General features: G+C 36.3%; 2 protein-coding genes across 4 annotated transcripts in view; one reads left to right on the top strand and one right to left on the bottom strand.

Annotated features, from left to right (window-relative positions):
* Window positions 1-25,099, bottom strand: part of IMMP2L (inner mitochondrial membrane peptidase subunit 2) — a 904,017-nt gene that overhangs the window by 589,238 nt on the left and 289,680 nt on the right. The gene's annotated exons all lie outside the window — the stretch shown is intronic.
* LOC132372180 (mitochondrial import inner membrane translocase subunit TIM14-like) lies at window positions 862-8,986 on the top strand. Its single transcript, XM_059934366.1, is given in 3 exon segments — window positions 862-871; window positions 8,484-8,630; window positions 8,633-8,986. Coding segments are annotated over 3 exon segments (435 nt in total). The 3' UTR covers window positions 8,911-8,986.

Genomic DNA, 25,099 nt, shown 5'->3' with positions numbered 1-25,099 from the left:
AGTAGAGTTATGGAGTGGAAAGGAAAGGAAGTTATCTAATTCTATCACAATTCTTCAACAAGACCTGTGCACATTACAATACATATTGTGCCTCTTACACTTCAGTGTAATTTTGCTTCAAAAAATAGTACTCATAAATGTTGTTCTGTCCTAAGGCTAACTAGAGCCCTTTTGTCCAACTGTGGCAAGCATCTACCCTCCCTTACCCTGTAGTCCTGTGGTCCTTAGTCAGTGGTTGACAGGTATGGAAGTATAAATGTCCAGTTCATTTAACTTGGGTTGGAACAGTGGCATAATTCATACTACAGAACTTCCATGAAATTTTAAACTTCAGTTGCACTTGGACAGACTTTGCCTGAAATTACACACCTTCTTTCCCTTCCCAGTCCTGCCTTTCCCATTTATTACTCCCTAACTTGTTTCTCACTTTATTATTTGCAAATAAATCCTCATCTTAGCATCAGCTTCTAGGGAATCCAACATCAAACAGCTAGTTAAGAGCCATTCAATTATTTGATCAATGCTGCTCTTTGAATTCCTGGTATATGATGATCAACTTGATTATCACAGAATTAGGAAGGTTAGGGTACAATTTCATTTTATATCAACATAATTCTAGCTAAACCTAAAGTGAATGAAATGTGAAGGAAGACATTTTAACTCTGCCAACAAAAAAAAACAGGCAAATTTTGGTTATGATCTTTGGTTCATTTTCCAGAAAGGGCATGATCACATGTGATATTTGAGTCCACAGCATTGTAACATTCTTTTAGAAAATAGGCTACAAGGAAAAGGAAATAATAGAGCAATACTGTGATGGGATAGAAGGAACAGGACTACATAGAACCACATGAGCAAGATATGGGTCAAGGTATGTGTGAAGATAATAATCAGTGGAGAGGAAATGACTGGGAAATGCCAACTTCCAAGGGTTAGTTGACTGGTGAATTGATATCCCTGATGAAATGGGAGGGGTCAGGATAAAAAAGGAATGTAATAGATGAGAGGGCAAATGAGCACACAGAAAATGTTGACATGGAAAAAAGGGAGGGGAAGGAGAGATGAGGTGAGCAAGCAGCATTCGAAGGTTCCAGACATCTTTTCTCTGGCGTTGGTAGCAGAGCAAGCAGCACTCACCAGACACTACGGCCAGTTTCCAGGTACAAACAGTCACACCACCGTTTCCTTCTCAGCAGTACTCCGTTTAGACCAGTGTGCATTTTCTCACACTATTCTGCATTATTCCATTAACATTGCTTCTTTATCTTCTTCCCTTTTTTTTACATTTCAGTTGCTCCCCAAATCATTATGTTACAAACATAATGTTTGTGTTACATCACAAACTTTCTGCCTCTGGTCAACATATGTTCCCAAAAATCAATAAGCAAAGAAGGAAGTGGGATATATTACACACTTTCTACCTGTTTTCTTTTAGGCTTACTGTAAGAGCCAGTTGTTTTTTGTTTTTTTTTTAGCACCCAAGAGGGAAAAACACATATTAGAAACCTGTTCTGAACAAAACCATATCTACCTACAACTTCCTTTGCCAGTCTCTAAGGACAATGGTAAAAAGGAATCCCAAAGCATATAGGTGTCTATAAAGTCACTGCCTAAAAAGACAAAAACTGAATAGAAACCTTCAATAAGGCTGCTCTCTCATAATTCTGCATACGTTAGGAATAAATCACTTTTAATACTGCAAGCACGTAACAGACATCTGATGATGAGTATGTAGGTTTGTCAATACATATCTCTTTACATTTAAATATGTTAACAATAAAGCATTCTTATAAGCAGAATTCTAGCACATACAAGAAAAAAACATATCACATGGTAGCCCATTTAAAAGTTAATCCAGATTAGTATTTATAACATTTCAAGTGATTGATACTTTGAAAATTTCTTTCTACAATTAATCTGTTTTCTTATTGTATTTATTAGAGAGCCTAACATGACAAATTTTGGTTTCAACAGCATGTAGAGATTCCTAAACCGCAACAGCATGTAGAGATTCCTAAACTACTTCTATTGAAATATAACCCTAGGCCACAGAAATCTATCAGAAATAATGTCAGGATTGGCTTCTTTGGGTTAACCAGGAATCCTCTCATTAAGAGATTATCCGCTGTTGAAATAGTTTCATCTTTGTACTTTATAAAAAAAAACTTTATTGAAAACAAAATAATTCTCTTCTCCTGAATTTAAGAGTAAGTACTAGCCACATGATGCCAGCATATAAATAAAAGTCACAGACCTAAAAAGCTGTCAAGGTGGGGACAGGAGCATTTGGGACATGTGCCAGGATACAACATGTGTCTGGCATCAGAGTACTTAATACAACTAAGTCTGTTTCAATCAATTTGTATCAGGAGAACATTAGGTTATCATTTAAAAAAAAAAATCAGACTCCATAAGAAGAACTTTCCTTTTATGGGGCAGGGGGGCGGGGGGGAGGCAAAAAGCAAAAAGGTCTCTATCTGGAAATATCTTCCAAAAGCCAGGCAGCATGGAGCTTCAAGCACAAGAACCAAGGTAGCTTTCTAATGATCCTGGGGACTAAATGACCAAGACCAGCACATCCCACAGGTCAGCTCTCAACTATGTGTTGGATGTACAGAGGACTGGGGAACAAGTTGAAGTTCACAGCTGTATCCATTCCCAGAAACTGACCATATACTGGGCGAATCCAGTGAATTTTGTATGAGATTTCTTAACTTGAGCAAGGGCAACTTTTCTGCCCCTGAAGCTTTGTCCAAAATGCATAAACAATCTATAGTTATTTACAAAAGAACGACTATGATTAAATATAGCTTCTGCTCTTACAGTTAGATATCAATTTTTAAAAAGAAATTTAACAAAGGGCTTCAGCCATTTTAGGAAAGAGGCAATTTATTACATTGTAAAAAATATGGATATATGTAAAAACAAAAGGTAAAATAATTTATACCTTTCAAAAATTACCAAGACATAACAGTAAGCATTAAAGTACAAACAGATAAGTCAACAAGCACTAGCAACGCCAGTTTTTCTCTTAATTACCTACTATTAATGTCACACTAAGCCCTTATTTGTCATATATCTGAAATACTAACAACTTGCCAACACACCAACAGCGCACAGACCTTCAGTTCTTCTACTCAATCACCTTTATTACAAAATAATTTCTCTCCAAATTGATGACAGATAATTCCAATGGAAACAAAATCAATTCTTAATAATTACATGTTTAATTCTTAAAAAAAACTATTGATTTAAACAATGCTTTATTTCTGTTTCAAAGAAAATACTGAACATTATTTTTTAAGAATCCTTTCCCTTTTTATATTGAAGAATATAGTTGACTTACAATATTATTCATTTTATACCTATTTATTTTATACCTAGTAGTTTGTACTTCAAATACTGCAATTATTAAAAGCATCTAAACAATGGGTTAGGATAGTGATACATATGTACCAGCTATGATTTTATCAGCTCTGGGTATGAAAATTACAGTCAGGCAATCAAGGAAACTACTTTTTCTTAGAGTTGAAATCCTCCCTGGTTTCTGATAGCAAAGGTCCTGCTGAACGTGCTACACATGTTCCAAATGCTCCCATACCACCTCACCCCAGGCCCCTCCCAGCCATCTTCCATCTTTCTAGGATAACATGTGTCATTTAAGTGCTTAATTTATCATGGGGAATGACCTCAACGAGGGATAAAATCGGATTTAATGAGGAATTTCCAGGGTGTTTGACTAAAAGAGAAAAGGAATTATTGCATATATTAAAATACTCCATGCCATTAGGGTGCACTAGGCTTTTGCATTTCAAAGGCAAATGTTTGATAAGGTTCAACTAGAAGCATTTTTCATTTACTATGTCTAAATATACAGGAAATGTTACATTGGAGAAATGCTCAGAGAAAGCCCAAATGTAAAGAACTGAAGATTATGTAAGCTTTGGTAAAAATCTCTGTGTTACATTTTCTCAGCTCTTAGATGTAATTCCAAAAAGGACCCTGGATAGTGTAGGATGGCTAGCATATGGTTTATTTTGAGTTTTATGGAACAGGGATTTGCATGTTTTAATAAATTTCTAACCATAACCACAGAAGATCTCTTCGGAATTCACCAAATAGAAACCAAACAATAATGAGTTGATGAAGTAACAAGGTCTTTATTTGTTATGATGGCATAGAAAAGACAAAGGTGTGCTTAGGGCATTGTTTTAATGATGAAAGTGGGGTACCTGGTGCTCAGTATTCTTCATCACTGGATCATTCTACAACCAATTTAATACACGTGAAGGATAGCTTCTTGTCTTGTGAATAATTCACTTCTTCACTTCACAAGTACCTACTGAGGTCTGATATCAACTCAAACATTAGCAAGGTCCTCCATACTCTAGATCACATAGGGATCTGAGGAATAAAGAGACTGAAAAGCAAAGAAATGCAGAAGGAAGATCAACGAGATCAAGTACTTATTTTACCCTTATTTTTAAAATAGTTTTGATGACACTATTAATATATTATAAAAGTGTTGTATAATTTCAAGAAACCTTAAACTTCATAGCTTATCTTGAAAGAAAATGAATGTGGGACAATGCTAGCTCTGTTTTACAGGAAACTTCAGGCTGAGGTAGAGTTACATTTACTCATTCATTTCTTCATTCTTTTCTTTTTTCACTAAGTAATTGCTGTGCACCACTCAGATGCCAAGCTCTGTGTCAAGCCCTAAAGATATTATAATGCCATGATATCCTTTCCTCAGTTTAGTGAGTGGGTGCGGGAGAGAGAAAGAGAGAGAGAGGCAGTAATCAAACACATTACCAAGTATGCAATTACAAAATAAGGTACAATCTAAAGAAAGGAAATGCAGACCTAGGAATATCTGGAACAAAGGAAACTGACTTGGGCTTGGGGCTACTGAGGAAGGGGGACAAAGAAAGCTTTATTTGGAAAAGAAATGCTTGAGTTGGGAGTAAAGAATGGGCAGATGTTAACAGGGAGCAGGCGAGATCGACAAAAGCAACAGAATCCCTATGATGGGCAGGGATTGGAAGAAGGGAAAAACGAGAGATCACCAAGGAACAAAAATTAACAGTCAATGAAGCTGGAATATAGACAGCTAAGTAAGCAAAGGAATCTGAAAAAGACTTTCACCTCAGGATACATAGGGACTAACTCTTGAGGAGACCTTCAATGGTCATACAAGTAGACTCAGTAACAAAACAGTTTTAATGCACTGATGGTAAGGGAAATCTCTAAGTAAGGAAAATCAATCTCTCTCTCACTCTCTCTCTGATCATGCTATTTGTTTTTGTAAAGCAAAGGTTTATAAAAATACAAATATCAGGATAGCGTTTACATCTCAGCATAGTGTTTACATCTCAGGAAGACATAATGATAATAAAGATAATGTAGAGGCACCCACAGGGAGATGCAGTGAGTTTTAAGTTGGGGGGCAGATTCGTGGTTGTCCAGTTTTTTTGTTTGGTTTGGTTTTTTGGTGCTTTTGTTTGTTTGTTTTATAACTTATAGGTTTCTTTGCATACATTATTTTATTTCAAATGTTACATGAAAATGGGGAGGGTGAGGCTAGAGAGGCAGGCAGATAACAGACTTTATGGGGACATTTAGGCTACCTTAATAACTATGGTCTTCATCTTAAAATAAGTGAAGATAATGAAGGCTATTCACATGATAGTAAACTTGAATTTTCAAAAGATCACTTTGGATCAAGTGGGACAAAAGGTTATATGAAGCTGAGTAGATGAAGAGACACAGGTTAATCAATGCCTGTAGTCGTCCTGGACTCAGATAATGTCACTGGAGATGGATGGCAGTGGATGAACATAAGATCAATAGGACTTTGTGGTGGAAGCAATATGAGGAATGAGGTAGCAAGAGGTTTCAAGGATAAATCTGAGACATGGCGCTTATACAACTGGATGTGTTGTGGTTGCTCTTCACTAAGATAGAAAACACTGGCAGAGAACCTGGTCCAGTCTGCAGCATGCTGAGTGTGAGGTGCCTTTGAGATATACAGGTGGAGATGTCAGGCAGATAATTAGATGCAGATGTCTGGAGCTCAGAGGAGGAATTCGGCACAGCAATCAGATAGGATAGCAGAATGACAAAAATGCCATTTTTTAAGATAATATATCTAGCCTAAAACAGTACTTAAGAAACGTAAATTAAGAAAAAGTTATGAAATATATACATATTTTAGATCTCTTATGTTCAACTCACAGTAATATTCTATTGCATTTGTTATTCCTTTGGTTTTAAACTAGTGAAAGAATTAATTAAGGTACAAGACATTAGCGTTAACCAATAAACATATTCCCCTTAACCAGTTTATCAGATTAGTCAACTAGTAATATATTGGAGTTTGGAAGGAATAAAGAGAGAGTATATTTAAATTTTACACCCAAGCAACAAAGAATTTCAAGTCACCTTAAGGGACAAAAACATTCTCAAGACAACACTTGGGACCACAAGGCAGAACTTAAGAGGAGTTAGTTTAACAAAGAATGCAACTGGAATCTTCTATAATAATAAATATCATAATAAAGGAGTTAATAGTTTTGGACGGTGAAATACAAAAGGAATTATACTAGTCACAAACAAAACATATGCTCACTTCCAGTAGCTCTTTAATAAAATATTTAGGTTACATTGCTAGACAAAGGATCACACAGTCCCTGAAAGAATCACATTCGTGCACACCCAAAAACCCATAGGTTAGTATGTCTTATGTTTTACTTTAGTTTAAAACAGTAATCTGGAAAAAGACTTTGGGTTTTCATTTTGCAAGAAGATAACACACAAAGCAAATGTGGAAATTAACTCCACCCTGCCTTTTTAAAGATAATATGGTAGGTAAATAAAAATTTTGATAGAGATTTTCTTAAACACTTTAATAAACAATACAAGATTTCCTTAAAAGAAAAACAGCTAAATAAGTGGTGTATGGGTGTACATGCAAAACCAAAGGAAAAATACTTATAAAACTAAAACCAAGAATTGTTCACAAGTCCTACAGCAATCAAATTACTTGGTCTGTCTACCTTTCCAAGCATTTAAAAACTGACAACTAACGTAACACCAAGCTGTCTCCATTTTTCAAATGGTTAAGGTAAATTATTCTGATATTTACACCATCACATATTTCCTACTACTATAAACAATGCATGAAAGCTTAGCAAACTTCACTTCATGCTTGGAAATGAAAATCGTCAAATGGCAAACCCCATCTTGCATAACTTTAGCCTTTACTCTAACTACCACACAGGCTTTCTTTGGTTCTTCCAAAAAGGCCAGTTCGTTCCCTCCTTAGGGTACAGTCCTCCCTCAGTATCTGTGGGGGGATTGGTTCCAGGACCACTCACTCATGGATACCGAAATCCGCAAATCTCAGGTCCGTTATATAAAATGACACAGTCCAGTCTGCCTTCCTTATCCCCAGATACAAAATCTGTGGATACAGAGGGCTAACTACATGTACATAGCCTTTCTCCCACATCTTGATGGCGCTAAATGACTCTTAAGCATCCATCAGATCTCTGCTCAATTTTACTTCCCCAATGAAGCCTTTCCTGCTTGCTCATTCTCAAGTGGGTTGCTGCCTCTCTCATAACACAGTTCTTTTCCTCACACCAGTTGTCAACTTAGTGTGTTTATTTGTTTAATCTGTCTTCCCCAACACAGGATAAGTGTCATAAGGGAAATATATCCATTTCATCTACCAAGAGCAACACGTGTGTTAGGGGCTTCGTAAATATTTATTAACTGAAAACGAATGAATCAACGACGACTGAGTAAATGAGCAAAATAAAGTAAGTCAGAGAATCATGAATAAATATTACTATAATGCTCATTAAAAAGTTTTTTAAGTGGAGACGCTTTGAAAATAACTGAGATACTCCTCTGAGAATTTCTCACAGAATATCATACAACTGTCAAGTATACTAATTTTTTCTATAAGGAATACTGCCAAATTTCAGAGTGCCTTCTAGAAAGTCAATTTGAATCGTAAGACAATTCAAAATGGAAAACAGGGAAAAAAAACTCCTCAAAAATAAAAACCCCGACTAAACAAAATCATTTTCACACACAAAAAGATTCAATATCACACATGATACAAAAGAAATAATAAATGTGGAATGAATGAATACATGTCTAATATTCCTACAACTATTTTTCTTCACAGTTTTAAGTGTAGACCAAAAAAACTTGAATTTACATAATGACACTTCAATTATCCTTCTTATGAAATTTAGAGAGAAGTTAGGATATAGAATTTTTGCCAGTGTGTTTGTTTCTGTGGACCTAGAAGCAGTTTAGAATGTCGGGAACAAAGAATCTTCAATTTAAAGGATTCACGAACACCAATGAAAGTAGCTTACAAATCTCACAGAAATGCATACTTTTTTCCTAATTATTCACCATACTGACTCATTTGGGGGTCCTTTCTTTTTTAAAAAAAAAAAAAGAAAAATCGAGAGGCGCAGAGTTGGTGGGGTGGGATGAACCGCGCTCCCGGCGGAAGCAGAGGAGCCGAGCGGGAACCGTGGCCAGTACAGTGGTAGCAGCTGGACTGACCACTGCTGCTGCAGGATTTGCAGCCCGTTACGCTTTGCAAGGATGAAGCATATGGAGCCTCAAGTAAAACAAGTTTTTCAAAGTCTACCAAAATCTGCCTTCAGTGGTGGCTATTACAGAGGTGGGTTTGAACCCAAAATGACAAAATGGGAAGCAGCATTAATACTAGGTGTAAGCCCTACTGCCAATAAGGGAAAAATAAGAGATGCTCATCGACGAATTATGCTTTTAAATCACCCAGACAAAGGAGGATCTCCTTATATAGCAGCCAAAATCAATGAAGCTAAAGATTTACTAGAAGGTCAAGCTAAAAAATGAAGTAAATGTATGATGAATTTTAAGTTCTTACTCATTTATGTATATGAGTACCAGCTTTTGATAATAAAATGCCTCAAAGCTAAAAAAAAAAAAAAAAGAAAAAGAAAAATCACTTAGTTGTATATGAAGTGAGGAGCCATCACTTGGGGAGACCTCAGCTCCGTGGGAAAGTAACACAGACAGCACACCAGAGACGGACTGGTGAGGCAGGTTCTGGAGTAAACCCAATCTGTCTCTGAAATGTTCAGTTTCCCAAACTAACAAATTTCTTTCTTCCTTCCTCTTCCTTTTTCTCCTTCTTCCGTGATTTACTGATTTAATACTATATATCAGAGCCTTATATATGGCACACACTCAATAACTTAATATTATAAAAGCCTGAAAGATGGGAGACGCAGGAAAGCATCACTTGCAAGCTTGTAGAGACAGATAAAACAGGGCAGGGGTGATTCCAAGGTCAGTCTAGGAACAGAATCCAGCAGCTGCCTGCCTTTTAAGCCCCTACTCCAAATGACCTAAGAGAAGAATATGAGTGATAAAGATCTGTTAGAAGGTAAAATAGTCATGTGGGAAAATAGCTTTTATGAGGTAAGCTGAACTGAAAGCTGACCCAATATAGACATGTTACAGAGAAAAATTATTCTAATTTTTTTTGATAATTTGTAATAGTGGTGGTGGATGGAAAAGTCAAGGTTTTGCAATCAGACAGACCTAGTTTGAGTCTAAATTTTGTCACTTATTAGCTGAATGACCTTAAGTTCTTTAAATTCTCTGAATCTTAATTTTCACATCTGTAAAAATAATAACAACTACCTTTCAGAATTATTCTGAAAATTAAGTGGGAATGCGTGTAATACTTGCCATAATTGCAATAATTGTAGCTTTCATCATCAGAGTGGAGGAGGAGTAGAGAAGATCAAGATGCACCCCCCAACCTAGCTGAAGAAGATGACTCAGGCTTGCTGTCATTACGTCCAAAGCAGTAGCAGCCCTTCCAGGGCCTCTGCCTCAGAACATCTTCCGCATATGCAAATTTGGACTCATTCCAGGTCTCTGCCAATTGGAACGAGAATGACTGGCTCAAATCCCCATTAAATTCAACACTATCCCATAGCCAGTTTGCTATCCAAGCTACAGCTGTGACTAAATACTACCTACTGTCCCTGAAACCACCTCCTTCATTTATTTGCCTTACACAAATAGACTTTATTATGTACAGCATTCAGTATGATCAGACCCTGAAGCCAATATTCAATATCCTAGACACTAATTTCAACAAGGCCTAATTTATGCAAATTAAACACTGTACCACTTTCCACTGTTAATTTTCACAGACTTAATACAATTAGAATCTAAGGTTCTGACACTTAATGACAAGACAAAGACAAATCATGCAAGAATTATAAACACCTTCTTTGTTGAATCCACCGTATTTATCAAAATATGGAAAACAAAAATAACACTCTCTTAAGGCAAGGGTTCTAAAATTAGGTCTAGGTGATTGTAACTGAAAATAGACAATTCATAATGCAACCTATCAACCCGTTAAGACCAACTCTTTTTGTAATCTTTCCCTCTGATGACCCTCTATGAAATTCAGAAAACTTAATCTCCCACATTTTCAACTGCTTATTTTTTACTGCCAACTCCCATCAATTTGGCAAGTAGATGAGAGCAGTAATCACTGGAGAAAATGTAGGAGAAAAAAAATGAGCCAAATCAACTGATTTTGTTTCGATAGTCTATTTAATCCGCACAATGAGTCAGCCCACATGTTCCTACTACATGTAATTAAGTGTATTTTGTAATTTTTGCTTTAAAAAAAAGAGGTCTTGTGTATAATAAAACACCTTGTGTCCTTAAAGAACAGTGGTAGAAATAGTTGCTAAGGTGATAGTTTGGGATTAGCATCTTATTTTCACAATAATGAATGTTTTGACTTCGACTATGAATAGATTTCCTTATCAGTACAATCAAAATTCAATTTGAATAAAGTTTTGGTAGTGGCTTTTAAGGAGACAAAGTACATCAATAATATAGAATGTTTCCTTAAGGATACACAGTTACTGCTATGTTTCCATTTCTTCCAGTCAAAAATCAATGTCACACTAGGCCATAATGAATGGCTGCTTGCCAGCTGCACTTAACTGACTGAAACTCATCATTCCTTTAAAATCTATTCTTCTAGCAAGAGTAATTTAATAACTTGACTTAAGTTTGTGATTTGATTCAGACATATAATCTAACCATGGTATGCAAAGTAAGGGAAAAAGGCTGTCTTGATTAGTATTACAGATGTTTACAACATAGCCAATTTTTAAAGAAAGGACAGAAACTAGTCATTTATTAGATACAGATTCACACCTGTTGTCTGTCATGCTTCAAACCCCTAGGTGTGAGATTTAGTCAAGGCAAATGAAAATGAAGAAGGACCAGCTGCAAAACATGATTTTCTTCTCATACGGTAATTAAAAGGAAAAACTGCACAATGTGTTGTATCTATGACAATCCCATTATTTCATGTCAAGGACAGTTCCATTTTCTTTTAACAGATTTGTGTTGCTGTCAAGTCTGTTATAAAGGCTAGTACTCACAAGTCTAAGCTATGGACCTAATTTATAGTATTGGTAGTCTCTCCAATTAGCTTTGCTAAATTTCTTTCTGAAGCATGCTAGTGGCGTGTCAGAAAAAGTAAACATCATTATTCCCATTCCAACCCCCACTCCTAAGTCTCTGCCCCAATGAACTGTTTATCGATGGCACATTAGACATCAGACCTTCTCAGACCTTACACCTTATGAACATTAAATGTTTTTAAAAGGTAAACCATAGAGCACCTAAAACACATGTGGTACAATAGTAACAGCACATCAGCACAGGTCAATCCTACAGTGTTATGTGCACATTCTTGCTCGAAACACCTTAAGGTAACAATACTTTATGTTTTTATGTTTGAATTAGACAAACATTTAATTCACATTTGCATCTTATTTTCTAAAACTATTAATTTAATATGCTTTTGAATATTATGGATAAGAGTGTATTCATCTAAAACATGTTAATATACTCCAAGTCACCATGGGTGTCCCTCATTTGAGGAAAATAACAATTCTAATTTATAAACAGATCTTTCCAAAAAAAAAAAAAGGTCGCTTTAAACACATTCACCACTGTTTTCTATCATGTATCAAACTGAAAATATGATCTGCTTTGTCAAAACTTTATCTCTGGGCTTCCCTGGTGGCGCAGTGGTGAAGAATCCGCCTGCCAATGCAGGGGACACGGGTTCAAGCCCTGGTCCGGGAAGATCCCACATGCTGCAGAGCAACTAAGCTTGTGCGCCACAACCACTGAGCCTGTGCTCTAGAGCCCGTGAGCCACAACTACTGAGCCTGCGTGCCACAACTACTGAAGCCCACACGCCTAGAGCCTGTGCTCCACAACAAGAGAAGCCACCGCAGTGAGAAGCCCGCGCACCACAATGAAGAGTAGCCCCTGCTCACCGCAACTGGAGAAAGCCCATGCGCAGCAATGAAGACCCAACACAGCCAAAAATAAAAAAAAATTAAAAAAAAAAAACTTTATCTCTATACGAGACAGTGAGTAGAAAGGAAAGGTGAAATACATAAGCTTTGGAGCTAGATAGACACAGATGTAAATTCCGGCTCTACAACTTACTAGCTGTGTGTTTTGAGGATAAGCCACTTAACAGTTCTAAATGTTAATTTTTTCACCTGTAAAAAAGGAAATAACGTTTACTTCAAGTTAAATAACACACATAAAGTATCTAGCAAGAAAAAAACAATGTATAAGGGGCTTCCCTGGTGGCACAGTGGTTGAGAATCTGCTTGCTAATGCAGGGGACATGGGTTCGAGCCCTGGTCTGGGAAGATCCCACATGCCGTGGAGCAACTAGGCCCGTGAGCCACAACTACTGAGCCTGCGCATCTGGAGCCTGTGCTCCGCAACAAGAGAGGCCGCAATAGTGAGAGGCCCACGCACCGCAATGAAGAGTGGCCCCCGCTTGCCACAGCTAGAGGAAGCTCTTGCACAGAAACGAAGACCCAACACAGCCAAAAAAATAAATAAATAAATAAATAATAATTAAAGGTGCTAATAATTAAAAAAAAACAATGTATAAGAAAATTAATGCCAACTTAGCCTACTTACATGAAATGATTGTTACTGACAGTATAACTGACCACAATAGCATTTATGAATCAAGGAAGCAAAGTGCTACTTATTATGGCATTTATAGTTAAGGACCAAGATCTAAGCAAATGTATACTCAGTTTTCACTTTTATCTTTATATGTAAGTACAAACTACATGCCATATGCACACACATACATACATACACACATATATCTTTTCCACCAAGGAGGAAACTACCAGATTTTCTATGTCTCCAGATGATTTATGCACCAAATAACTTGAAGCACTTTAATGGACACTTTAATAAATACACTTTAATGGACAAAAAAAAAAAAAATTTTTTTTTTACAGTCAATGAAAGGAGGTGTTTACAGGTATTGCTTAGGTATTTGAAGCCTGTAGCAAAAAACATATTGTTAAATTTCAAAATGTCCTAACATTGTATGTGGAAAATATGATTCACCTAACCCAACCATGAAAAATGCCCTTAACCAATCTATGAAACAGGTTTTCTTTCCAGATCATGAAGAAGTATTCACTGAAAGGGTTGTGCATTGTAGAACTATTTTGGTGTTTTTTTGTTTGTTTGTTTGTTTGTTTTTTAAGTGGAGGCTAAAATGAAAAGAATAATTCAGAAAATAGAATATTTATTTCCCTTACCATAAACTTTTGCTGAATACACTTTAGGAAATTAGAGACAGCAAAGAGAGAGCAGGATGAGGACAGGTGTATGTTGCTCAGCTATCACTCAGATCATCAATAAATCAATCCCTTTGAGATTTTGATTTTAACATACAGCTGAGTATATCAGCTAGGAAAGAATCCAATCTCTTCCAAGATTATTTATAACAAAGCACTCCTAACTGAAGTCCAATTTGTTTGTGGAATTGCAGTCATTCTGATTCAACTAAACAATAAATGAAGCTGCCTTTCATAGCTCCAACTCTTGAGCATAAAAGAAAACAAAAGGGAACTGCACGACAACAATACTTAACAACCCAGGGGCCCAGATGATTTTCATTTCCAAGCAGTTACTGAAGTGGAGAAAAAAATCTAACAGGCCACAGAGAACAATTCATTCACCTGAACTGCCCATGTACTTTGTGCATCAGCTGTATTTCACCTAGTGAGCCATTCATGTTATGCAAATGAGCTGTCTGGGGCTTTTTTTTTTTTTTTAACCATTTCTCTTAGTTCTGAAGGCCTCGTGTATCACCAAATTTCCAGATGTGTCAGATGACCACTCTAAATGCTCCTCCAACTCAACCAAAGCCAAAAGCACAGCTAGACCATGACTACTGATTGAAGGAGAGCAAATTTGGGAGGCTAGGAACAGGAACATGCTAGAATTTTTCCAAAAAGCAAAGAGAAGTAAACGTATAAATATTCCTCAACGAATTAAGTTTGGGTTCTGACATACTATTATCTTCCATAATGATTCAATTATTTAGAAACAACCTATCATCCTGTCTTCCATAACCGTTTCTTATTTTGTTATATTTAGTAAGCTGTATTTTACTAGGGAAGAAAGAAGGACTGTATGATATTTTTTTGTCCTATAACAAATCTTTTTGTGCACTTTTCTTCTGACTCAAGTGTCTAAAGGTGAAAAATACTGTTATCGAAAAACCTGCCTTATTCTTTTTATCCCAAGTAAACAGCAGTTCACTTCAGAAGAAACATCATTTTTTAAACTTGATGTTGCCTTGTTCACTTGCCATTCAATCATTCCAGAAATATTATTCTGAATATGAAATATATATTTATTAATATGTTGAATTATGAAATACTTATTATACTGAAAGTGTTCACCATCACGAGTAATTCTCCATCTAAATCTCTTATAGAATTAAAAGCTGCAATATAACAGAGGCAAACTGTCAGGAACAAACACTGCACTAGCAAATTCTCAAGTTGTTAAGGTTGATATTCTTGCATGGAGAGTAGTCATTTCAACAACAATAGATCTTAAAGTCCTTCATGTATTGGGCTATAATCCTATATGACAGGGAGCTTACATCCATTACAGAAGTAAAATTTTCAACTTTAGAGAAGTAAAAGACTTAACTCCGTACATCTGCTTCTTGTTACTAAAAATTTACAAACTGCTTCTAAAGATAAAAGCTATCCATTTGGGAGAACAGTACTATTTCTATTGAACTTCCATCTTACATCTAAAAACATAATGCCACTCTGTCACTGCTTTCTTCATGTGTTTTATTCCCTAATACAAGATCTGCTCTGAAGGCCCACCTAGTATACTCTCTTCTAACAAAACACCTCATATCTGTGAAAGCTATGACAAGAACAGAAAAGAGAAACAGAATTTGCTTTAACAAAAAAGGAAGAGAACATATCTCAGAATCTTACCAATAATCGTTTTTTTTTTTAATTTATTTTTTAATTTTATTTTTGGCTGTGTTGAGTCTTCGTTGCTGCGCACGGGCTTTCTCTAGTTGCAGCGAGCGGGGCTACTCTTCGTTGTGGTGTGTGGGCTTCTCACTGCGGTGGCTTCTCTTATTGCAGAGCACAGGCTCTAGGCGCGTGAGCTTCAGTAGTTGTGGTACGCGGGCTCAGTAGTTGTGACTCGCGGGCTCTAGGGCACAGACTCAGTAGTTGTGGTGCACGGGCTTAGTTGCTCCGCGGCATGTGGGGTCTTCCCAGACCAGGACTCGAACCCGTGTCCCCTGCATTGGCAGGTGGACTCTTAACCACTGTGACACCAGGGAAGCCCTCATCGCTTCTTAAAGTAGGTCATTCAAGAGTCTGAAGAATGATCAGCCTCTCTATCCCAAACTCACATGCAGGATTCTCTCCCTCAGGAATGGGTTCAAATGAAGCAATGGTTTATTCATCTGGTGGTAGGGATGATCATATATCACGTAAAAGGTAAGCATCATCAACCAACATGAGAAATAAAGTCAAAGAGTGTGTGTGCATGTGTGTGTGCGTGCACATGCGCACACCCGCATTTATGAATGGGTATGGGGCTATTAGAAATATGCCAACGAAAAAAATTCTGAATTGAGCAGTATCAACTCAGACTTGGCAAACAGATTACAGAGATATGAAAGTATTATGACAGATGAGCAAGCACCCTAAATGTTGTCACAAGAGTATTTTAAATAGCTGTCACAAGATTTGAGAAGATAAAGGTTAGTGGACATTGCCATTGGAAAAGGGAAAAAGGACAGGGAATAATTTGAGATGGAGGGCAGGAGAGGAAACGAATACCAGCCTCTAAAGAATAATATGTGGCTCCAACATTGCATTAGGCTTGAGCCAACACTAAACTGGGCATTTTGAACATTTAAAGTAAAATTATATTTTTGAGAACCCGTGAAGAGTCTATTTAAAATTAGTAATATTGGCACAATATGCAGATAATTATTCAGAGATATCTTTTGATATTGTTTCAGATTCATGAACTTGTTTTTTTCAAGTCCCAATCGTTAGAAAATGGTGTTTTCTATTATTATTCTAAAACCTTAGAGTCTCTCTGGAAATATGTTTAAAGAGTTACTAGTTTCTAAGATCGACAATGTCATTATTTACAAGAACGAAGATTTAGTTTGAGTCTATATAAAATGTTTTCTAAAGTAAAAATGATATGATGAGCATTAAAAAATTTCACAAATTTTACTAATGTTGCCTAGGCTTCCTCTAATTTCTACAAATGTTTCCAACTTTATTGTAAGTGGAAAATATGGTAAGAAAGAGAATATGGAAGATAAAAGACATTGTAATCCAATAAAATTCTATGTGATAAAAGGTCTCGCCTAGAGTATTTACAGGAAGCAAGAGGAGGAGGGGTAGAGGAGGAGGTGGGGGGAATGCGGTGGGACATGGTTCGGGGAGGTCTATCGTTCCTCCACTAAAATGAAACACTCCCCCAAATGTAAACTACCTAAAGGTCAATGCCAAGGGGGAACTATGACTCATAAATGACACGAGAAAAACTTAAGAGTCATTTACTAAACGCATATTCACCTGCAGTGAGCGGGTATAAAGTGCAACAAAGATGGCGCCTGTCAGGTCTCAACGCGCCCTCAGCCAGGCATGGCGGGCAAGCTAAGAAGAGGGAGCATGAGGAAGGCTGTCCAGGGAGGAGGAGGACGACGTGAAGCCAGAGGAACGAGGCTGGGCGAGTGCTCCAGACATCGGAACACGCAAGCCTCAGAGGTAAGAAGCTAGATGTGATTCTTGGCTGTGGGGACTGCCAGAAAATAAAGCCCTTTAGAGAAAGGCAAAGCCAAGGTCATGAAAAGCAACATCAATGATATATGGAAGGAACCCCTCCAAGAGCTTTTGTCAGGGGAATCTAAAGATTGTGTTTCAGTAAAATCATACAAACTAACTGGGGTCAAAGTTAGTTACCAAAGAATCACAAAATATGTATCAACTGGTATTAAGGCTCTCAAAACCTGCTACAAACAACTTTATCTAAAGTCAGACAAGTATTTAGGCCAAACCTCACGAAGTCAAATGCTTTCAAAAGCCAGGCAAGTAATATAAGCAAGTGAACAGGCCCAGTGGTGCCCTTAGTGAACTCAGGAGGACCTGTGATAACTCAGCCCCCAAAACCGCTGCCAGGCAGAGTTTTAGGTGAAGCATGCCCTGATATAACATTTAAAGAAAACCAGGAATCAAGACTCTTAGGTGAAATACATTAATTTTTAAACAACAGCAACTAAATCAATGTTTCTCAAAACGCTAAAGTACCACACAAAAATATTTGCAGAAATTATGTAATGCCATAGATAACAAGATCATTTAGAACAAATTCATTAAGACACAGAGTACAGGTATCAAGTTATCTCAGATTTGAGCTGAACATTTTTTCCCCAGATACCTTCATTGGAAGAGATTTCTGAGTGATAAAAATTTTGCTTTGGTGGCTATTAATGGTAGAGAAAAGTAAGTTAACCTGTTCTCATTTGGGCAGAAATCTGTTTGCCTTTGTTTGGTTTGAATTTTCTCATCTCAAAGTAAAGTGGACGGTCCTAAGCATTCCGGAATGATCCTAAAAGCCTTTGAATATATGCAAATCCGCAAAGAGGAAAGCTTACAAATATAGACCATAGCCATTCTGGAACATTTTTTAATTCACCTATCAATCTCTGATCTGGTAAACAGAAATGAACAAAAGGATGCTATTTCATGAATGACACTCTGAAATAGGACATTGCACTGCCCAGTACTGTACTCACAGTACTACTTCAGTCCTCATGGTGGACTGTCAGTATACCAAATACTAGTTTATTGTATAACTGATGAGCCCAATGTGTTAACATTTTATAGACAAAAAAAAAAAAAAAAAGAAAAATCAAGCTACATACAAATGCTTATCTAGTCTGTATACTTTGTTTCTGGAAAATAATCTTCAGCTCTTATCAATGCTAATTTACATAGTAAACTTATATGCAACTCTCAAATGAAATTCAAGTAACATGATATAAAAAATTTTAATTATCCACAATCCCATACCCAGATATAACCACTTCCTATTTTTAATCTATATTCCAAACTAATACATCAAGTAATTCTAGACTGATGAAAACTTCTAGTTATGTAAGCAATTCCACCTGCACTCCAACACCCCTACTATTATAATCACTAACATCAGTGCATTTTTTTCCATTTCCTCACATTTTTATTTTTAAAAACCCCCAAAATAATAACTGGATAGATTTATTTTGTAATATATGCCTACTAATGGGAACAATGGGATTCTTCACTGGGAATAAATACTTTGCCTAACTGGGATTCAAACTTTGTTTTACTTATAATCATAGTTGACTGCAAATGTAGCAATCAAGTACCTCAGTATTTACCCAAAGTAATAAAAACATGTCCACACAAAAGCCTGCATGCAGATGTTTACAAGAGCTTTATGCGTAACTGCCAAAACTTGGAAGCAACTAAGATATCCTTCAGTAGGTGAATGAATAAACATACTGTGGTACATCCAAACAGTGGAATATTATTCAGCACCAAAAGACGTGAAGAAAACTTCAAAGCTTATTACCAATACATTTTTAAAGCATTTCTTCCCATAGTGATCAACATGGGTGCCAATACTGAGAGACTAATTTCTCTTCCAAAAGTAGTGCAAATATCATAATTAAAGAAAATAATTCAACCACAAATTGAACACCGTATTTTTCCATGAGGCTAGAATGTGTTCTCAGACATATTACAAGTGCAATATTGACAGATACAATTTTAAACACAGTGTTTGAAAATTTCAGAGTATAAAATTAGTGGAACAGAGGAATGGTGAAAAGGAAGGTGTAGATCATTCATTTTACAAAAAAATTCTCCACTTAAAATGATTCATTATAAGATATCTTTATAGAGCACCTTCTAATAATAATAACAATAATAAATAATAACATTATTTATTTATTTATTTATTTTTGGCTACGTTGGGTCTTCATTGCTGCACGTGGGCTTTCTCTAGTTGCGGAGAACGGGGGCTACTCTTCATTGCAGTGTGCACACTTCTCATTGCAGTGGCTTCTCTTGATGCGGAACATGGTTCTCGGTGCACGGGCTTCAGTAGTTGTGGCATACGGGCTCAGTAGTTGTGGCGCATGGGCTTCAGTAGTTGTGGCATACGGGCTCAGTAGTTGTGGCGCACGGGCTTAGTTGCTCCATGGCATGTGGGATCTTCCCGGACCAGGGATCAAACCCGTGACCCCTGCATTGGCAGGCAGATTCTTAACCACTGTGCCAACAGGGAAGTCCAATAATATTATTATAGTGTATAACTAACAAAAAATTTCACATGTATGTCAACTTTACCCTAATAAAACCCTGGGGGTTACGAATTATGAATACAAGTTTACAAGTGAAGAAAAAATCAGCCTCAAGAAAGGTAAGCACTATGTCCAGGATCTAAAAAATAAAGGAGCCACGGATAGATGAGCCAGGATTTGAAATGAAGTCTACTAATTCCAAAGCTCATGCTCTGGTTAACATGAGCATTTCTAGAACAATCAGAGTACAGAGAGCATCTGTAGTAATCATTGCCCAAACCAAAAGTTTTAACTAAACATGAAAATTCTTTTCAAGAAAAGGTTATCTATCTATATGCTGTTTCTAACCAGAAAATAACTCCCACATACTAGCTTTATCTGCTTTCTATTATTCAAAGCCACTATTACCAAGGAATGTTTCTGGAAACAATAAATGCTTTTGACGTTTTTCTTGTATTTTTTAGAGATATTCAATAGCTCTAACAGTCTAAAGCCTCGTCACTGAAAAGAATAAACCATGAAAAATTTCCTCTCTGAAAGGAAACTAAAGCGTACAGAGATTAAACAACACTGCATGTTGTTTCTTTGGAAAAGTGAGATTGTTTTTACTTAAAACAAATGAGTTAGTTGCTTGATTTAGATAATATTCTAGCAAGCTCATGAAAAAATAGCTTCTGGTCTTCCTGTTTTAAAGTATTATGCTAATTAAGTTTTTGAATACAAAAACGTTTATTTACCAAAGTTACAGAATAACAAAATGGCATTTGTCAAACTTCATTTTGCCTTTAAACCAAACATCTCCAACTGATGCACAAATGAACTATAGTAATTTTTGAATTCGTAAAATAATGTTTGAATCTAATCAATATTTTCTAAAAATACCATACTTTCACAATTGTGCAGAATTCAGATGTAGAAATATGATAACATTCCTAACACTAAAGTGGTTACAAGTGTGATGTTAGGGACACATTTTGGTTCATTGTATAAGATGCTACATGTTATTTCTTCTTCTAATTCAGTTTGGAAGCCAACTCCAAATGAATAAGATATATCAAGGAAACCTCCCATTGAAGGAGGATTAAGACAAAATGCACTTCACTTTTACAAATAAGCGGTTTCATTTTTAAAAGATACTTGCAGCTTCTCGTTATCACACAGATGTTCACTTTATGTCCATTGTTCACAGAGGACCAGGCTGCCTAGAGTGAAAAGTTTTTTAATTTGAGTAAAAGTGTAAAGTGTTTTCCGTATCACGGGAAACTCATAAAACTGAGTGCCCCTCAAGTGGTGCAAAACGGCCCTTCAATAATTCAACTCTCTGCCCTGAATTGCCCAAATTATCATACACTGAATTCACACCCTCTGAGAAAGAAGTTTTCAAAATACCTGAATTGTGATGCCTCTGAAAGACGCAAAACACAAGGGCAAGAAGCAGTTTCAGGTACTTAACTAAAAAATATCTGGGTAGATCATCAACTCCAGAGATCTTTCTAAATATGACACGAGTCCATCATTTTAACTTAATCATCTTAAACTACCTATAATTTATAAAAGTAGACTAGACTCACAATTATATTCCAGACAAATACCAAAACAAGTTTTCCCTTCAAGGAATTTATTAGATTATGATCTTAATATAATCCAACCAGAAAGAAACACAAATCATTCTCAGATTCTCTAATGAAAAAAACCAACCAAGACTTAATTTGGCTGGCAGTGTTTCATGTGGAACTTATAATATTTCCCCCGAAAGATGCCATATCTCTTACTAAAAAAGAGTAATATAAAATAGTCCATATTGTATATTAATAAGGGTGGTTGTTCAGTTACCTTGTTTTAACTGAAAATTAATCCGAAGCCTGTCATTTCTGTAGGACAGATTGATTCAGGTCACCCGTTACAAAATTAAACATTTTCTGCTTTCACTGCATCTCATTAAACATGCTACTGCAAGTATAAATAACTCAGTGCTTCCATTTGCACAGTCACCCATTTTGTTATTGTTTACAGCAACCTAATTTGGCACATAATAATTCAGGCAGCATTGGTTTCATATTACACTGAAGCATTAATTTTTAATATAATTGCATTCTTTCATCCAACAAAAGCTAGTTCAGTGGGGATTGTACTCAAGTGATTCTTCAATTATTATTCAAGGCAAATTCTTCTAAGATTTTGCACCTCTCATTGTCCTACTGATTCATTTCTCTATAAATTAAAAACTTGTTATGAGCTTATTTAAACTAACTTATTTGCTTAAACAACACAGTGAATGATTACACTGGTACAAAATATATGCCCTATACATCTCTAAAACACCTTTTTCCAAAGGACATTTGAATCAATAATTAAACAAAGCATGTTTTCTTTTCCAGCACTATAATGTATTATTACTAAACCCCACAACTTTGCATGAAGGCTAATAAATAAATTGCTGGAACATCAATAAAATAATGATAAGACGCATATAAGATGTGTTCCTATATCCTTCTTTCTATCACAAATTTGAATGAAGCAGATATGTGGAGAAATGAATTGAAGATCAGTTAACTTGTCATCCCTCAAATGTGGGGTGATCACAAAGAAGTACAATGTACATACTTGAGAAGAAAAAAGGTGAATCGATTGAAAACAAGAAGGTCAAGGGTAAAATACAAATATTTGTTAACAAATGTTCACAAAACAGCATGAAGGCCTTCAATTAATCACTAAGCACCTTCTCATGTTTGTGTACCTTCTATGTAATGGCTCATATTTATAACAGTCCCCTCTGAAATACTGGCTTTATGAATATGAGTATATTTTTAAATTAACATGTTAAAATTCCATTTTTCAATACTTATATTTATGGTTACTAGCAGATAATTGAGGAAGCAAAGTAATTGACTACCTAAACTGTAACCTGAATTCTGCAATACTGAGATCAAGCTCTACTGGCCCCATGGCCAGTTCTCTACAGAGCAGAAACTAGTAGTAAGGTAGGTCATTTTTTGACTTGATCTAAAAAGACTGTGTTTAACTAAAGAAGCAAAAAAGACTTGATATTTTGGGGGAACACCTATAAGCCAAGTGAAGATCTATATTAATAAGAATCTTTTCATAACAATACTTTTCTATACCTTATAAGTCTATTTCTCAAAACATTTTAATCATAATGGATTGCATTACTTAAAAATATTTATAAGAATTAGTTGTTTTTATGTGAAGTATATGAGGAAGGTATTGTTTTCTCTAAAGAGCTATGCAATTGCAACAGGTATTACAAATTACAGGAATATAAATTACGTTTTAAAAAATACAGTACAATATAGAAATTTTCAATTAACCCTATCAATAAGGTTTCCCTTGTGTATGAGTGTAATAAAAAACATACCAACCTAAATTAGTATATCAGTTGATAAAAACAGTAATTTAAAAATTATCATTTATTAATCTTTGATTTCAGTGTGAACACACATGGGGATGATAAAGTGTGGTGCTGGAAGTGACAAATTTGGATACTTGGAATGAAGAATAGAGATTCTAAGAAGTCAAGAGTTGTGAATCTCAGTGGAAAATGTGCCCCTCTCTACCTAACACTTGACTCGTAGCATAATATAACAAGATCGTGGGTCAAAAAATTCCCATTAACTTCCTTAACTTGACCTATATAATAAAATGACAAGGATTTAATTGTGGCCAATTTTTCCAGAGCCTTTAAGGATGGGGTAAAGATGAGCAAGTCTCCTCCTCATTTACTCTGAAGTAAATGCACGGCATAATATTCCCTGTGCATTCACCAACTCCAGCAATGTCATTTCCCTCTCAGACTTGACCCTCGGAGGGGTAGCTACTTAGTTGCTGCTCTCTGCGTATACTACCTTGTGTATACCATGAGATCTGATTAAGGAGATAGTCTTCTGTGTCTTGTGTAACCAAGTCAGAACTATTTTTTAAAGCTACTACTTAATCTAAATGCCCTTTTTTTCTTTGGGTTAGAGCTTCACATAGTCAACACATTTTGGGGGCCTACTATGAATCAAATTACCAAATGTCTTAGAGATACAAAATGAATAGAACTCAAGAAGCTTAAAGTCTAGTGAATAAGACATATACATTTAAGGACAATTATTACGTAATGTATAAATGCTACAGCAGAGACAGGCACGGTTGCTACTGGAGAAGAACATTTAATCCAGACTAAGGGGAATAAGGTGAAACATTACAGGAAAGAGCCTTAGGCTAAGTCATCAAGGAACCAGTTATTCAGATGATTCAGATAGGCGTTTCAGGCACAAAAATTCAGGAACAAAATGAAGGGAAAAGCACATGAGTGAAAGAAAGACTACAATGAGGTTGGAGAGTTAAGCAGGGCCTTGGGTGTCATGCTAAGAAATATGGAATTTATCCTGAAGTCTATGGGGAGCCACTGAAGAATTTTAAGCAGGAATGAGATATGACCACAGAGCAGCTTTGCGTTTTAGAAAGATCACGTTGGAAACAATATGCCAGAAATCTTTTAGGAGATGACGGCAGCAATCGATGTGAGAAATGATGAGGTCCTCAACCATAGTAGTGGTAGTAGGGAAGGAGAAACAGTAATCCATTCAGCAAGCACAGAATGAGAACCCACCGTTGTCAGGTCCTGTTCTAGGAACTAGGGATACAGCAATAAGCACAAATCTCAACCCTCATGGAATTTATTTTCTAATGGCACAAACAATCTATAAACGAGATGAATAAGTGAAATAACACTATTTTATACAGGAAGAAGTACAGAAGGGAAAATGCTGGGAAAACAATGTATCTGGAAGTGGGGTTGAAATCTCACCAAGAAGGTCAGTACAGAGCTGAAGGAAGTTAAGGAGCAGGCTACGAGAATATCTGGGTCCAGAACATTTCAGTAAGAGAGAAGATCAAGTGCAATGACCTATAGCAGGACTGTGCTTGCATGAGTGGGAGGAAAGAGTGGGGAGGTGGGATGGGAAGGGCTGGAAGAAGGTAACAGAGAAGGCAGTTTAGCTATCTAAACCCTTTGCTACCTAGACTTCTGAATAAGCAGATGAATGATATTCACCCAGGAGGAAGAGACAATCTCTGAAATGCCTGTAGCCAGAGGTCCCTAGTTCAGGATTATCTATAGTAAATAGAACCTAAGATTTGTGAGGTATGTCTCCTTGTATAGTATTTTATCAGATATATCATATCTGTATCATGTATAGATACAACTCTCTAGAGGTTAAAATGGAGATGTTTCATAATTTCAATATTCCTTCTCTCTGGGGTAATCTC

Source organism: Balaenoptera ricei, chromosome 9 (genome assembly GCF_028023285.1).
Source record: "Balaenoptera ricei isolate mBalRic1 chromosome 9, mBalRic1.hap2, whole genome shotgun sequence".
NCBI classification, from domain to species: domain Eukaryota; kingdom Metazoa; phylum Chordata; class Mammalia; order Artiodactyla; family Balaenopteridae; genus Balaenoptera; species Balaenoptera ricei.
Note: the sequence above shows the minus strand (reverse complement) of the source record. Positions and strands in the feature narration are given on the sequence as shown.